Source organism: Macrobrachium rosenbergii, chromosome 14, assembly GCF_040412425.1.
Source record: "Macrobrachium rosenbergii isolate ZJJX-2024 chromosome 14, ASM4041242v1, whole genome shotgun sequence".
Classification (NCBI taxonomy): Eukaryota; Metazoa; Arthropoda; class Malacostraca; order Decapoda; family Palaemonidae; genus Macrobrachium; species Macrobrachium rosenbergii.
This window is the reverse complement of record NC_089754.1, coordinates 34,571,498-34,588,051: the sequence shown is the minus strand read 5'-3', so window position 1 is coordinate 34,588,051 and position 16,554 is coordinate 34,571,498. Positions and strand designations below refer to the sequence as shown.

Below are 16,554 nucleotides of genomic sequence, written 5' to 3'. Positions count from 1 at the left end.
TTTTTTTGATGTTTTAGTATTAGATTGTAACATATGACAACTGTTCATGACGTTACCAGTTAGCGTATCACGAACAGTGCCGGTCGTTGGCTGTAGTGACGTCATAGTATTCTACGACCGCCCACTGCTGATTACGTATGAGGATTATTGCCACGAGACACCTGCAGACAAAACTTCTAATCCTGTTTTATATGAATATGACACTTTTCATCGTTTGTGTCGGTTATTAGAAGACTTTATGGCATATTCGTAAGACTATGTGAGGAAAACAGAACGATGAAAAGCTCTGTCTCGGCCATAATTATCCCATTTTTTTTCTGAAAGGGCGTCAGTTATTAATTTTTCTTGGCTATGCAGACGACATCTTGCGTTGTACCCAATGTATTATACAGCAATCCTTTGAAATTTTTCTGTTTTATTTGATTAATTTATTTTTCTGCTCACTTTATATATTTTAATATCTAATTTATTTAATTATAAATCTTAATCATAAAGAATTAGATTTAAACAACTAGTATTCAGTTAATTTTTCAATAGATGTTTCACCATTGTGTTCATTCATTTAAATACGAGAACTTAGAAGAATCCAGTTAGTTTTATATGTAGTGTTTTATTTCTATTATTCTGTATTATTCTGGGCCACATACTTACAATGTATGGTTAAGTATTATAAAAATTATATGAAATATGAGGCTATTATCCTAGAATAAGAACATCACTTGATTTTTAAATTATTTATTATTAGAATACAACACATGACAACAGTTCATGACGTCAGTAGCTAGTAAACAGTGTCATAGGTAGGAACAAGAAGAACGACCAATCACAGCTAAGGATGATACAGCCAATGAGAAGACAGGAATTTCCCGCCATGAGGGTGTGCCTTTGGTTTATGGAATGCTGTTTAGAACCTGCTCAAATGTCGTCAAGTGGCCTTTCAAACGCTCTAGCTAAAGTGGTGGAGCCCGTTTAAAGTAACTCATAAAAAGGTAGGTTTTTTTTTTAAAGGACGTTAACTTCATCTGGCTTACTTAAAAAACTTATGCTTAGATACATTTAACAATATTCTGCTAATGTGGAATACGTACGAAAGATTGTTGTAGGATGAATCTTAATGACAACACCCCTTTTCCACCATGGGAGTTCCTCTGAGTTTGCTTACTGCTGGTTTTAAGGCCCTTAAAATGATCTCATAAACTTGTATCTTCATTCTTTATTTTGCAGGGATTTTAAAGGACATTAATCTGATTTAACTTGAAACTAAAAGGATTCTTTGAACAGCTTTCTGTGTAGGATAAATTTCAATGTCGACGACCCTTTTATACTTAACGGAGTTTCTCTGAACTTGCTTGCAGTCGTTTGCAGTGCACTTCAGATTGTTTCAGGAACTTATGTTTATTCATGTCAATAGTTTTGTAAGATCCTCTCAAAATCTGTTGATAGGGTATTGTTAAAAGATGGACAGAGGTCTTCTTAAGACATTTATTTTATTCCTGCAGGCATAAGGTCAACTTTAATCAGAGAAAAACATTTTTATGCTGAGCATGGTTTATGCATTTCAGTGTTTTATTGATTTGCATAAGATGTGTAACATGTAAGCAAAAGACCCTTTTCTAATCAGGAGGATTTAAATGTGGTTACTGCATTAGCTAGATTCAGTTGGTATGTTTTCGATCTTTGTTATGATTGCGTTTTCTGTGTTACTGCATTCCACAAGTAACGCTCATAGATGGAGAGGTCAAGATTTGCTATTGGGAATCTGTTTTGAAAAGCGAATATAACAGACAGAAGTTGGTAAGTAACAGTGAGGTTTATAGATATGCGAGTGTGTAGTGAAATATAACGTGAAAGGTCCGTAGGTATTTTTAGATGTTCTTTTCGCTAAGGGGCTAAGTCGTTCCTTGAGTTCCTATACTTAGTTAAAAATTCATAAATTAAACGGGGAACAAAAGCAACAGCAAAAAGTGGAACAGGAAATCCTCTCTCTCTCTCTCTCTCTCTCTCTCTCTCTCTCTCTCTCTCTCTCTCTCTATATATATATATATATATATATATATATATATATATATATATATATATATATATATACATATACATATATATATATTTATATATATATATATATATATATATATATATATATATATATATATATATATAAATATATTGAAGATTTCAAAACTTTTTCAAAGCCAAAAGTTTTTACTCAAATGACTCATATTCTATGTATCCCTCTGTTGATTGGGGAGGGTCCACACCAGGCCTCTTCCGCCTTATGCCACCTTATCACACCAATATGAAAGTGCCAGTCTTGGCATAAACCAGCCTAATTTAAGCCAACCCCCCCTCCTCTTGGTAGGTCACATTCCAGAGGTCCAAACTAGGCCTTTACTCCCTAGTATGCATAACCACAACTGTGGGAGGCTTTTGGGCAAGGCCCTGTGTTAGTATATGGCCAACTTAATCTAAAAAAAAATTATTTTATTTTAGCTTATTTGGTTATTTATTAGGTAAAATGCTTGAATGTGGTCAAATGGACTTTCAAACACTCTAGCATTGGGAGAGCTTTTTTAAATGAAATGGTTTAATGGGTTTTCAAAGGGCATTAATTTGATTGAGCTTACTTAAAACTAATACATTGATTCATTTAGGCATGGAATTAAATTGAATATTAATTTTTATTTACGCTTGTATGCAACACTGTGAAGGATGAATTTTAACAACGTTCTTTTCTCAACAAGAAAATAAATAACTCAGGTAATAAGGTTATTTTTTGGTCAATATTTTTAATACCTACTATAAAAAAACTAACCTCCTCCTCGGATATAAAACGGTATAAGCTAAACAAATAACGAAAAATAAATTACATAAACAGCAATATGTTAGAAAAAATAATGTAAAGGAACAGGTTAGTTAAAAGTAGCGTTACAGCCTCCTTGAAACTTGAAAGTAGCAACAGCATCCAGGAAGACAGGTCTCCAAATTTACAGTAAGGAGAATGAAAGACCAATTACTGAGTTTCATGGATGCATACTAATCATGGACTTGGTCTTAATTTAAACTTAGGTATTAAGTGTTCTTCCTAACCTTTAATGGTCTTGTCTTCCCAGTAAAGATTCCTCCATTGCTCTAGTTTTGAGTCCTATACCCTCTGTTGGAAAGCGTTTGAAATTTGAAACTCACGACAAAAGAGCGAAAATACATCAACCCTCATTGGCTAGAACGTTTGAAACTCGAAACTCTCCAGTAAATACATCTATCCCCATTGGCTAAAGTGTTTGAAACTCTAAAATCACCAGAAAAAAGAATCTATCCCCATTGCTAAAGCATTTGAAACTCGAGACTCACTAGAAAATACACCTATCTTCATTGGCTAGAGCGTTTGAAACTCGAAACTCATGACAAAAGCGAGAAAATAGACCTATCCTTATTGGCTAAAGCATTTGAAACTCGAAATTCCCCAGAAAATACATCTATCCCCATAGGCTAAAGCATTTGAAACTCGAAACTCGCCAGAAAACATATTTTTCCCCATTAACTAAAGCATTTGAAACTCGAAACTCACCAAAAAAATATATCTATCCCCATTGGCCAAAGCATTTGAAACTCGAAATTCGCCAGAAAATATATGTATCCCCATTGACTAAAGCGTTTGAAACCCGAAACTCAGGACACTAGCGAGAAAACACATCTATCCCCATTGGCTAAAGCATGTGAAACTCTTAACTCACGACAAAAATTAGCTAAAGCGTTTGAAACTACTCACGACAAAAGCGAGAAAATACAGCTATCCCAATAGGCTAAGGCATTGTTCAGAAACTCACGACTGAGTCGACAGACGAGAAAAAATACATCTATCCCCATTTGCTAGAGCGTTTGAAAACACAAACTCGCGTTACAAGCGAGAACAATTCACCTAACCCTTTTAGCTAGAGCGTTTGAAATCACAAAATTCGCGATATTTGAGATCTCCAAACAGCAACGCATAAAGACGAGGAACACCTCCCCTTATGCCATTCCTTAAGGCGGGAAATATCTGTCCTCTCATTGGTCGTTATCCATGGTGACGTCATCAATACTATGCCCGCCCACTACTGTTTGTATGTCGCATGATTGTTGCCATGAGACACCAAGCCACAAGTCTTTTAATCCTGTTTTATATTAATATGCCATTTTAAATAATTTGTGTCTATTACCAGAAAACTCTAGGGCATATTCCTAAGCCTATAAGATGAGTATAGAATGATGATATATACTTTATCAATCGTAATTATGAAATTCCTTTGCACTAAATACAATAGTAATTATTTTTATTCTTAGCTATGCAGACGTCGTTCTGAACTGTATATGCTGTAAACACATTCCTTGGAAATTATTATTGCATTTGATTACTCTCTTTATACATACTTTTTCCTATTTTAAATGTACAGTGATAAGTTATAAATCATTACAATATAAAATTAGATTTTTATAACTAAAATTCAGTTACTATTCTTATAGATGTTTAAAGACTTTTCTCAAGTTGGTTCATTCATAAAACAAATTGCTCTCTCAGAGAATCCACCTAGTTTTATATAATGTTTTATTTTTGTTTTATTGCTTTATTTTGGGTCAAATATTTTATTCATATGATTCAGTATTTTGAAAATTAAGTATAATTTAATTATATAATTCCTAAACAAGAACATCATTAGATTTTTTTGATGTTTTAGTATTAAATTGTAACATATGACAACTGTTCATGACGTTACCAGTTAGCGTAATAATAACAGTGCCGGTCGTTACGTAGTGACGTCAGTATTCTACGCATCGCCCACTGCTGATTACGTATGAGGATTATTGCCACGAGACACCAGACAAACTTTTAATCCTGTTTTATATGAATATGACACTTTTCATCGTTTGTGTCGGTTATTAGAAGACTTTATGGCATATTCGTAAGACTATGTGAGGAAAACAGAACGATGAAAAGCTCTGTCTCGGCCATAATTATCCCATTCTTTTTTCTGAAAGGGCGTCAGTTATTCTTTCTTGGCTATGCAGACGACATCTTATGTTGTACCTAGTGTATTATACAGCAATCTTTGAAATTTTTCTGTTTTATTTAATTAATTTATTTTCTGCTCATTTTATATATTTTAATATCTAATTTATTTAATTATAAATCTTAATCATAAAGATAATTAGATTTAAACAACTAGTATTCAGTTAATTTTTCAATAGATGTTTCACCATTGTGTTCATTCATTTAAATACGAGAACTTAGAAGAATCCAGTTATTTTATATGTAGTGTTTTATTTCTATTATTCTGTATTATTCTAATAATACTTACAATGTATGGTTAAGTATTATAAAAATTATATGAAATATGAGGCTATTATCCTAGAATAAGAACATCACTTGATTTTTAAATTATTTATTATTAGAATACAACACATGACAACAGTTCATGACGTCAGTAGCTAGTAAACAGTGTCATAGGTAGGAACAAGAAGAACGACCAATCACAGCTAAGGATGATACAGCCAATGAGAAGACAGGAATTTCCCGCCATGAGGGTGTGCCTTTGGTTTATGGAATGCTGTTTAAGAACCTGCTCAAATGTCGTCAAGTGGCCTTTCAAACGCTCTAGCTAATGTGGTGGAGCCCGTTTAAAGTAACTCATAAAAAGGTAGGTTTTTTTTTTAAGGACGTTAACTTCATCTGGCTTACTTAAAAAACTTATGCTTAGATACATTTAACAATATTCTGTTAATGTGGAATACGTACGAAAGATTGTTGTAGGATGAATCTTAATGACAACACCCCTTTTCCACCATGGGAGTTCCTCTGAGTTTGCTTACTGCTGGTTTTAAGGCCCTTAAAATGATCTCATAAACTTGTATCTTCATTCTTTATTTTGCAGGGATTTTAAAGGACATTAATCTGATTTAACTTGAAACTAAAAGTATTCTTTGAGCAGCTTTCTGTGTAGGATAAATTTCAATGTCGACGATCCTCTTATACTTAACTGAGCTTCTCTGAAATTGCTTGCAGTCGTTTGCAGTGCACTTCAGATTGTTTCAGGAACTTATGTTTATTCATCTCAATAGTTTTGTAAGATCCTCTCAAAATCTGTTGATAGGGTATTGTTAGAGGATGGACAGAGGTCTTCTAAAGACATTTATTGTATTCCTGCAGGCATAAGGTCAACTTTAATCAGAGAAAAACTTTTCTATGCTTAGCATGGTTTATGGATTTCAGTGTTTTATTGATACTTAGTTAAAAATTCATAAATTAAACAGGAAACAAAAGTAACAGCAAAAAGTGGAACAGCAAATCCTATATATATATATATATATATATATATATATATATATATATATATATATATATATATATATATATATACATTGAAGATTTCTAAACTTTTTCTAATCAAAAGTTTTATTCAGATGACTCATATTCTATGTCCCTCTGTTGATTGGGGAGGGTCCACACCAGGCCTCTTCCGCCTTATAACACCTTATCACACCAATATGAAAGTGCCAGTCTTGGCATAAGCCAGCCTAATTTAAGCCAACCCCCCTCCTGTTGGTAGGTCACACTCCAGAGGCCCAAACTAGGCCTTTACTCCCTAGTATACCCACTAATGCCTGTGGGAGGCTTCTTTTGGGCAAGGCCTCAGTTAGTATATGCACAAACTTAATCTAAAGAAAAATTATTTTATTTTAGCTTATTTGGTTATACACCTATCCCAATTGGCTAAAGCATTTGAAACTCGAAACTCACGACAAGAGCGAGAAAATTGATCTACGCCCATTGCATTGGAAACTTGAAACTTGCGAGAAAAATACATCTATCCCATTACAAAGTGTTTGAAAACTTCTGAAACTTGGACAGAAAAATACATCTATCCCCATTGACTAAAGCATTTGGAAACTGAAACTAAGCAGAAAAACACACATCTATCCCCATTGACTAAAGCGTTTGAAACTCGAAACTTGCCAGAAAATACATCTATCCCCATTGACTAAAGTGTTTGAAACTCGAAACTTGCTAGAAAATACATCTATCCCCATTGGCTAAAGTGTTTGAAACTCTAAAATCACCAGAAAAAAGATCTATCCTCATTGGCTAAAGCATTTGAAACTCGAGACTCACTAGAAAATACACCTATCTTCATTGGTTGTGAGCAAGTTTTAAACTCTTGAACCCAATACAAAGTAGAAAATAGACCTATCCTTATTAGCTAAATGCTTGAAACTCGAAATTCCCAGAAAATACATTTATCCCCATAGGCTAAAGCATCTGAAACTCGAAACTCGCCAGAAAACATATTTGTCCCCATTAATTAAAGCATTTGAAACTCGAAACTCACCAAAAAAATATATCTATCCCCATTGGCCAAAGCATTTGAAACTCGAAATTGCCAGAAAATATATGTATCCCCATTGACGGAAAGGTTTGAAACCCGAAACTCAGGACACTAGCGAGAAAACACATCTATCCCCATTGGCTAAAGCATGTGAAACTCTTAACTCACGACAAAAATTAGCTAAAGCGTTTGAAACTACTCACGACAAAAGCGAGAAAATACAGCTATCCCAATAGGCTAAGGCGTTTGAAACTAGAAACTCACGACTGAGTCGACAGACGAGAAAAAATACATCTATCCCCATTTGCTAGAGCGTTTGAAACACAAAACTCGCGTTACAAGCGAGAACAATTCACCCAACCCTGTTAGCTAGAGCGTTTGAATCTACGAAAATTGCGACTTCGGAAACCTCCAAACAGCAACGCATAAAGCCGAGGAACCCCCTCACCTTATGCTGATCCTTAGGCGGGAAATATCTGTCCTCTCATTGGTCGTTATCCATGGTGACGTCATCAATACTATGCCCGCCCACTACTGTTTGTATGTCACATGATTGTTGCCATGAGACACCAAATCACAAGTCTTTTTTAACTTGTTTTATATTAATATGCCATTTTAAATAATTTGTGTCTATTACCAGAAAACTCTAGGGCATATTCCTAAGCCTATAAGATGAGTATAGAATGATGATATATACTTTATCCATCGTAATTATGAAATTCTTTGTACTGAACAGTTACCAGTAATTATTTTTATTCTTAGCTATGCAGACGTCGTCTTGAACTGTAGCCATGCTGTAAACAAGCATTCCTTGGAAATTATTATTGTATTTGATTACTTCCATTTTTATACACACTTTTTTCTATTTTTAAATATATAGCATTAAGTTTTAAATCATTACAATATAAAATTAGATTTTTATAACTAAAATTCAGTTACTATTCTTATAGATGTTTAAAGACTTTTCTCAAGTTGGTTCATTCATAAAACAAATTGCTCTCTCAGAGAATCCACCTAGTTTTATATAATGTTTTATTTTTGTTTTATTGCTTTATTTTGGGTCAAATATTTTATTCATAGCGATTCAGTATTTTGAAAATTAAGTATAATTCTAATTATATAATTCGAAACAAGAACACTACTAGATTTTTTTGATGTTTTAGTATTAGATTGTAACATATGACAACTGTTCATGACGTTACCAGTTAGCGTATCACGAACAGTGCCGTTATTGTAGTGGATCATAGTATTCTACGACCGCCCACTGCTGATTACGTATGAGTATTTATTGCCACGAGACACCTGCAGACAAAACTTCTAATCCTGTTTTATATGAATACATACCCTTTCATCGTTTCCAGCGTCGGTTATTGTGGAAGACTTTATGGCATATTCGTAAGACTATGTGAGGAAAACAGAACGATGAAAAGCTCTGTCTCGGCCATAATTATCCCATTCTTTTTTCTGAAAGGGCGTCAGTTATTAATTTTTCTTGGCTATGCAGACGACATCTTGCGTTGTACCCAATGTATTATACAGCAATCCTTTGAAATTTTTCTGTTTTATTTGATTAATTTATTTTTCTGCTCACTTTATATATTTTAATATCTAATTTATTTAATTATAAATCTTAATCATAAAGAATTAGATTTAAACAACTAGTATTCAGTTAATTTCAATAGTTGTTTCACCATTGTGGTTCATTCATTTAAATACGAGAACTTAGAAGAATCCAGTTAGTTTTATATGTAGTGTTTTATTTCTATTATTCTGTATTATTCTGGGCCACATACTTACAATGTATGGTTAAGTATTATAAAAATTATATGAAATATGAGGCTATTATCCTAGAATAAGAACATCACTTGATTTTTAAATTATTTATTATTAGAATACAACACATGACAAATAAAAGTCTGGCGACGTCAGTAGCTAGTAAACAGTGTCATAGGTAGGAACAAGAAAAACGACCAATCACAGCTGAGAATGATACAGCCAATGAGAAGACAGGGATTTTTTGCCGCGAGGGTATTCCTTTGGTTTATGGAATGCTGTTTAAAACCCTGCTCGAATATTTCGATTGGTCTGTCAAACGCTCTAGCTGGGCAGATCTGTTTAAAGTAACCTGGCAAAAGGTGCAGGTTTTTTAAGGACGTTAACTTCATCTGGCTTACTTAAAAAACTTATGCTTAGATACATTTAACAATATTCTGCTAATGTGGAATACGTACGAAAGATTGTTGTAGGATGAATCTTAATGACAACACCCCTTTTCCACCATGGGAGTTCCTCTGAGTTTGCTTACTGCTGGTTTTAAGGCCCTTAAAATGATCTCATAAACTTGTATCTTCATTCTTTATTTTGCAGGGATTTTAAAGGACATTAATCTGATTTAATCCTGAAACTAAAAGGATTCTTTGAGCAGCTTCTGTGTAGGATAAATTTCAATGTCGACGACCTCTTTTTCTGATCGGAGTTTTCTCTGAACTTGCTTGCAGTCGTTTGCAGTGCACTTCAGATTGTCTCAGGAACTTATGTTTTATTCATGTCAATAGTTTTGTAAGATCCTCTCAAAATCTGTTGATAGGGTATTGTTAAAAGATGGACAGAGGTCTTCTTAAGACATTTATTTTATTCCTGCATGCATAAGGTCAACTTTAATCAGAGAAAAACATTTTTATGCTGAGCATGGTTTATGCATTTCAGTGTTTTATTGATTTGCATAAGATGTGTAACATGTAAGCAAAACACCCTTTTCTAATCAGGAGGATTTAAATGTGGTTACTGCATTAGCTAGATTCAGTTGCTATGTTTTCGATCTTTGTTATGATTGCGTTTTCTGTGTTACTGCATTCCACAAGTAACGCTCATAGATGGAGAGGTCAAGATTTGCTATTGGGAATTTGTTTTGAAAAGCGAATATAACAGACAGAAGTTGGTAAGTAACAGTGAGGTTTATAGATATGCGAGTGTGTAGTGAAATATAACGTGAAAGGTCCGTAGGTATTTTTCACGAGGTGTTCTTTTCGGTAAGTCGTTCCTTGAGTTCCTATACTTAGTTAAAAATTCATAAATTAAACGGGGAACAAAAGCAACAGCAAAAAGTGGAACAGGAAATCCTCTCTCTCTCTCTCTATATATATATATATATATATATATATATATATATATATATACATATACATATACATATATATATATATATATATATATACATATATACTATTATTATATATATATAAATATATTGACAGTATTCTAAAACTTTTCAAAGCCAAAAGTTTTACTCAAATGACTCATATCTCTATGTATCCTCTGCTGATTGGGAGGGTCCACCAGGCCCCTTCCGCCTTATGCCACCTTATCACACCAATATGAAAGTGCCAGTCTTGGCATAAACCAGCCTAATTTAAGCCAACCCCCCCTCCTCTTGGTAGGTCACATTCCAGAGGTCCAAACTAGGCCTTTACTCCCTAGTATGCATAACCACAACTGTGGGAGGCTTTTGGGCAAGGCCCTGTGTTAGTATATGGCCAACTTAATCTAAAAAAAAATTATTTTATTTTAGCTTATTTGGTTATTTATTAGGTAAAATGCTTGAATGTGGTCAAATGGACTTTCAAACACTCTAGCATTGGGAGAGCTTTTTTAAATGAAATGGTTTAATGGGTTTTCAAAGGGCATTAATTTGATTGAGCTTACTTAAAACTAATACATTGATTCATTTAAGCATGGAATTAAATTGAATATTAATTTTTATTTACGCTTGTATGCAACACTGTGAAGGATGAATTTTAACAACGTTCTTTTCTCAACAAGAAAATAAATAACTCAGGTAATAAGGTTATTTTTTGGTCAATATTTTTAATACCTACTATAAAAAAACTAACCTCCTCCTCGGATATAAAACGGTATAAGCTAAACAAATAACGAAAAATAAATTACATAAACAGCAATATGTTAGAAAAAATAATGTAAAGGAACAGGTTAATTAAAAGTAGCGTTACAGCCTCCTTGAAACTTGAAAGTAGCAACAGCATCCAGGGAGACAGGTCTCCAAATTTACAGTAAGGAGAATGAAAGACCAATTACTGAGTTTCATGGATGCATACTAATCTAACCTACCTTTCCTTGCCCAGCCTAACCTAACGTAACTGGTCTTGACCTGACCAGGGAAAGATTGGCCTTCACTGACCCAAGTAAAAGTTGTCCTATACCCTGGGCTTAATTCTTCATCAAAGTGCGTACGATCTTTATTAAACGTAGGAACTGGACACATTCAAAGTCGTATAATATAACCTGATAAATACGGCAGTCTTAATAGTGTTGTGTTAGGCTCCGTTGCCTGAATAATAACTTGCTCATGCTAGATTGCATCACTTTTAAATTAGTACGTGCATGAACCTAGTGTATACACACACACACACAATAATAATACTACTATATAGATATATATATATATATATATATATATATATATATATATATATATATATATATATATATATATATATATATATATATGTTTATAATGATAAGCTGTTGGGTATTATTTCACCAGTATTAAGTACTCCTCACACTTACACAGAGAATAAAAAAGAAAAATTACACACTTACATACGTACTTATACTGTATAAACACAAACCAAGAGAGGAAGACAAACACACTTACATAGGTACGCATTTACAAACACCTACATATCTCACTCGCATCAATAGTCCTCGATACGGTGAACAAGAACTGTCAAGCTTTTGTGAGACAAGGTGGGCCAATTCATGCTGAAGCAGGTTGCGTCGGCCGAGTTGCCGAGTAGCGGATAAAAAGACCCGCTGTGACTCCCGTACTACCACTCAGCCAGCGTTCGCCACTGTGTCAGCTTGCCTAGTCTAACTTGGATTGTGAGCACGAGTAGCGAAATCGAGTGATATTAAGTAACCTGCAGTCTACCAGGGACAAGGTATTATTTCATTCACGAGGAAAATTCCTGACAGAAGAATCCTGAGGTGCATTTTCGGTTAATTTCCTCTCGGCTTTCTCTTCAACAGCGGCTTCTTTCTTTTATCGTATGGACCTGGGGAAGGTGTGTATTTTAGGCAATTACGACTGAAATGCTAGTGATTTTGCCGCGTTCACCCAAATATCAGAATGCTCTTGTATTTATAAGTAATATTTTTTTTCCTTTTCTCTCACGTAAAATTTAAATTTAAAATTCGTTTCTCTGAAGGAGGTGTTACTGTAAAATGATTGTCAGTTTTGAATGAATTACTTTTGAATTGATCAGATTTCTATATATCTATTATTATTATTATTATTATTATTATTATTATTATTATTAATTAACACTAATCAACAGCCTTGTCAGGAATGTACTTTAGTATCATCACAACTGTGTAGCTTTTATGCGAAATATCTTAGGACTTATTTTTTTCGTTGGTCATGAAACTTATATCTGATTTAAATCTTAGTCCACAGAGGTATAAAAGACCAATATCCTTTCCAGGTACCAAGGGAAGATCAAAGCAGTGCCGAATCAAACCATTCTTTAGCTCAAGTACAAGACTCACCGCAAGTAAAAGAGGGATTTAACAAAGAAACGAACATAGCCATGGAAAAAGAATGTGTGATATCCGAACCTCCATCTCTCTCAAAGTTGAAAAGTTTGTGGAGATCGAAGAGTTTTTCAAGTTTTCAGACTCACAGCTCAAGCAGACCTTTCAAGCTGCGGGTCCTGCCTTTTGAAAGTAAACTGGTTCATTTGGAAATAAGAGACGAGCAACTCCAAGCAGTAGACGAGAATGAATAATCTTCTGTATCATTGAAAAGGAGTGTAATTTTTCATCATTTTCTTCAGAGAACTGTACAAGAGATAAGGGCCCTGTTTTACAGAAAAGAAACAGTGGTGTTAATTTTGTTAGTACATCTGCAGCTGAAGAACGTAATTCATCTGAGGTACTAGACAATAATGTGTCACGCTCCCTTGACTGTGGGCTGGAAGATACAGTTTTAGTGGGAAGAGCAAGTCATGCTTCTGTGACAGATGTTGCTGATTCAGGTGAAAGGTTATGAACTTCTGTCAGACGATGACATGGATATCGATGAACTCTTATCAAATACTCTGGTGCTGATAGCACTGATAAGATATCAGAACTCATCGTTATTGACAATGGCGCTGGAGCCAAGCAATTGCTAGGAATACCTTACCGATGAAGTCCAAGAATAGTGCTGATGCTTCTTTTGATGAGATCCTGAGTGCATCATCAGCAGAAACTGTGAATTATCACAGAGGTCTATCAGTTCATCCCCAACTGATGAAATTTGTTTTATAGGGAAATCTGGTAATCTACCATCCACTAGAAGCCCAGTTGCAAGAAAATCGTCTGGAAATGAACCACCCATGTTGAATCTGGAAAGTCTGAATAACAGAACATCAAAGCAACTCCAGGAATCAGAAATTCCACCATCAGGTAGTCGGTCTGTCGATCAAAATGATGTGTCTCGAGTATCATCATTTGAATCAGACATCCACCATACAAGTTTATGCAAAGATTCATCATTAACTGCAGAAAATAGCCAAGTTGCTGTACCAAAAACCAAACACCAGAACACCAGCCATCAGAAGAAGACCAGACATCAGAAGATCAGATATTAGAAAATCAAGAGACACCAGAAGATCAGATATTGTAGTTGAAAAACCAGATATCAAAAAGCACACTGTGACATTAGAAGAAGACCAATAGATATCAGAGGAAAACCAGATATTAGAAGACCAGACATCAGAAGAAGACCAGATATCAGAAGACGACCAGCCATCAGGAGAAGACGAGACACCAGTAGGAGACCCGACACTGGAAGAAGACAAGACTTCAGAAGAAGACCAGACACTAGAGGAAGACCAGACGTCAGAAAACCATACACTCAGAGAAAGACCAGACACCAGAAGACCAGCCACCAGAGGAAGACCAGACATCAGAAGACCAGGCACCAGAAGATCAGTCATCAGAAGAGGAACAGCCATCCGAAGGAGACCAGGCAACTGAAGAAGATCAGATATTAGAAGACCGGACACCAGGAGACCAGATATTAGAAGAAGACCAAACACCGGAAGAAGACCACATATCAGAAAAAGACCAGAGACCAGAAGATCAGCAGTCAAACAAAGGACTATAGCACCAGAAGAAGACCAGACGCCTGAAGAAGACCAGGCATTAGATGATGGCCAGACTTCAGAAGAAGACCAGACATTAGCAGAAGGCCAGACTATGGAAGAGGACCAAACTGCAGAAGTAGACGAGACTACAGAAGAAGATCAGACACCAGGATACCAGCTATCAGACGAAGACAAGACATCAGAAGAAGACCATATATTAGAAGAAGACCAGACATTAGATGATCAGACTCCAGAAGAAGACGAGACTACAGAAGAAGACCAAACTGCAGAAGAAGACGAGACTACAGAAGAAGATCAGACACCAGAATACCAGCCATCAAACGAAGACAAGACATCAGAGGAAGAGCAGATATTAGAAGAAGACCAGACATCAGAAGAAGACCAAACACCAGAAGAACACCAGACACCAGAAGAAGACCAGCTCACAGAACAAGACCAAATCACAGAACAAGACCAAACATCAGAAGACCAGCCATCACAAGAAGATCAGACACCAGAAGAAAACCATGTACTACAAAAAGACCAGGTGCTTAGTGAAAAAGAGTTCAACTCTTCTGATCAGACATCAACTACAGTAGCCAGTGGAAATGAAGAAAATGTGGTCTTATCAAAAGAGAATAACCAGGAGCAGACTGAAGTAATCAACGCAAAAGTAAATGCTTTCTTCCTTTTAGATAACCCAAAATAAAAATAAAGATTACTGTAAGGCCTCTAGAAGTTCAAGATGCAAACCAGAGACACTGTGATGAAGAAACGTTTGTGCAAAGAATTGAAAGAGGAGGACACAAAAAATAAATGAAAAAGTTAATTCTACTAAAGAAGAAAATAAAGGTAGATTATCTGAACTTGAACATAAACAGCCAAAAATAACAAGAAATGTACCAGTGTTGGGGACAAGCAAACACGTAGGCACAGTCAGCGTCAAGTTGCCCCTAGGTTTTGAAAATGTGAAAACGGCAATAGTTCCAAGCCCTTTGCAATGCTCGTGCCCAATTTATGAAATATTATCTTCAAGAAAAAACATCAACAACAATCGGAGGAGGAAGTCGGGTAACTCCTATTAGAGATTTAAAGTAAGTGCTCTCCGTAAACGAAAAGCTTATTAAACGATGATCTACGTGAAGAAAAGGTTGTGCCCATTTAGCAAGATCGTAAAGTCCTCTGCCTGCCTGTTGGGTTAAACACCATGTCTTCTGTAAAGAATAACTCAAAATCAGACATTAGATGTTACGAGGACCTTGATAACTCTCCCTACTGAGAAATGAAATCAAGAACTCCCTCTAAAAGGAAAATAGGAAATCAGGCCGACAGCCCCCTTCCGTCCAAAGTGCCTAGGACAGAAAATATCTCCAGTCAGACGTCCATCACGACCAGATCTATAAGCAAGATGAGAAGAGAGTATCAAGATCGCTCTTTATCAAACGTATCACAGCAAAAGGTAATTTCATAATGACTTTTAATGCAGGCAGTCTAAGTGATAAAAGCTATAAATATATTCCATTTTACTTATGTCTTTGTAGTACTTGTGTTTATAATGACTGACTGACTGAGATAAGTAAATGATGCCTTTTGCTCCACTTACTGATGATGGGTAATCTTGACATCACTTTATTATCACCTAGGTGCAGATAACAGAGCAGTAAAAGACGGGAAACATGGTGCTTGTCAAAGAACTGATGGGAATTAGCTGGGCCAACCATTAGAAGAAAAGGACAGTTGCACACTCTGCATATCGCCGCAGCCAGCAATCAAATATGAGACTGTTCTTTATTTGAGTTGAAATTTATGAACCCAAATCTTATTAATAAGGATGGGCAAACACCAGTGCATATAAAGCAATGGAAGGTCACATACAGATACTTCTAAGGTTTGACTTGTTGATGAGGAATTTGAGCCTAACAAGAGAGACTCGTCGGGCAGAACTTACAAGGACTTGGTAATAATTCCAGTAGCTGCTATTCGTCACTGAATTCCTGAAGTATATCTACCTGTTTCATTCAATTCTGTATCTTTAAACGTCAAATGAC

The 16,554-nt window shown here is 35.3% G+C and overlaps 2 protein-coding genes across 2 annotated transcripts; both read left to right on the top strand.

Moving 5' to 3' along the window:
• Positions 1–13,562: 13,562 nt before the first annotated feature.
• On the top strand, positions 13,563–14,526 carry LOC136845527 (neurofilament light polypeptide-like). Its single transcript, XM_067115707.1, has 2 exons — positions 13,563–13,644; positions 14,279–14,526. The coding sequence occupies exons 1-2, from the start codon at positions 13,563–13,565 to the stop codon at positions 14,524–14,526; spliced, it is 330 nt and encodes a 109-aa protein (XP_066971808.1).
• Positions 14,527–14,618: 92 nt separating this feature from the next.
• On the top strand, positions 14,619–15,215 carry LOC136845526 (110 kDa antigen-like). The gene has a single exon (XM_067115706.1). The coding sequence runs from the start codon at positions 14,619–14,621 to the stop codon at positions 15,213–15,215; it is 597 nt and encodes a 198-aa protein (XP_066971807.1).
• Positions 15,216–16,554: the final 1,339 nt, after the last annotated feature.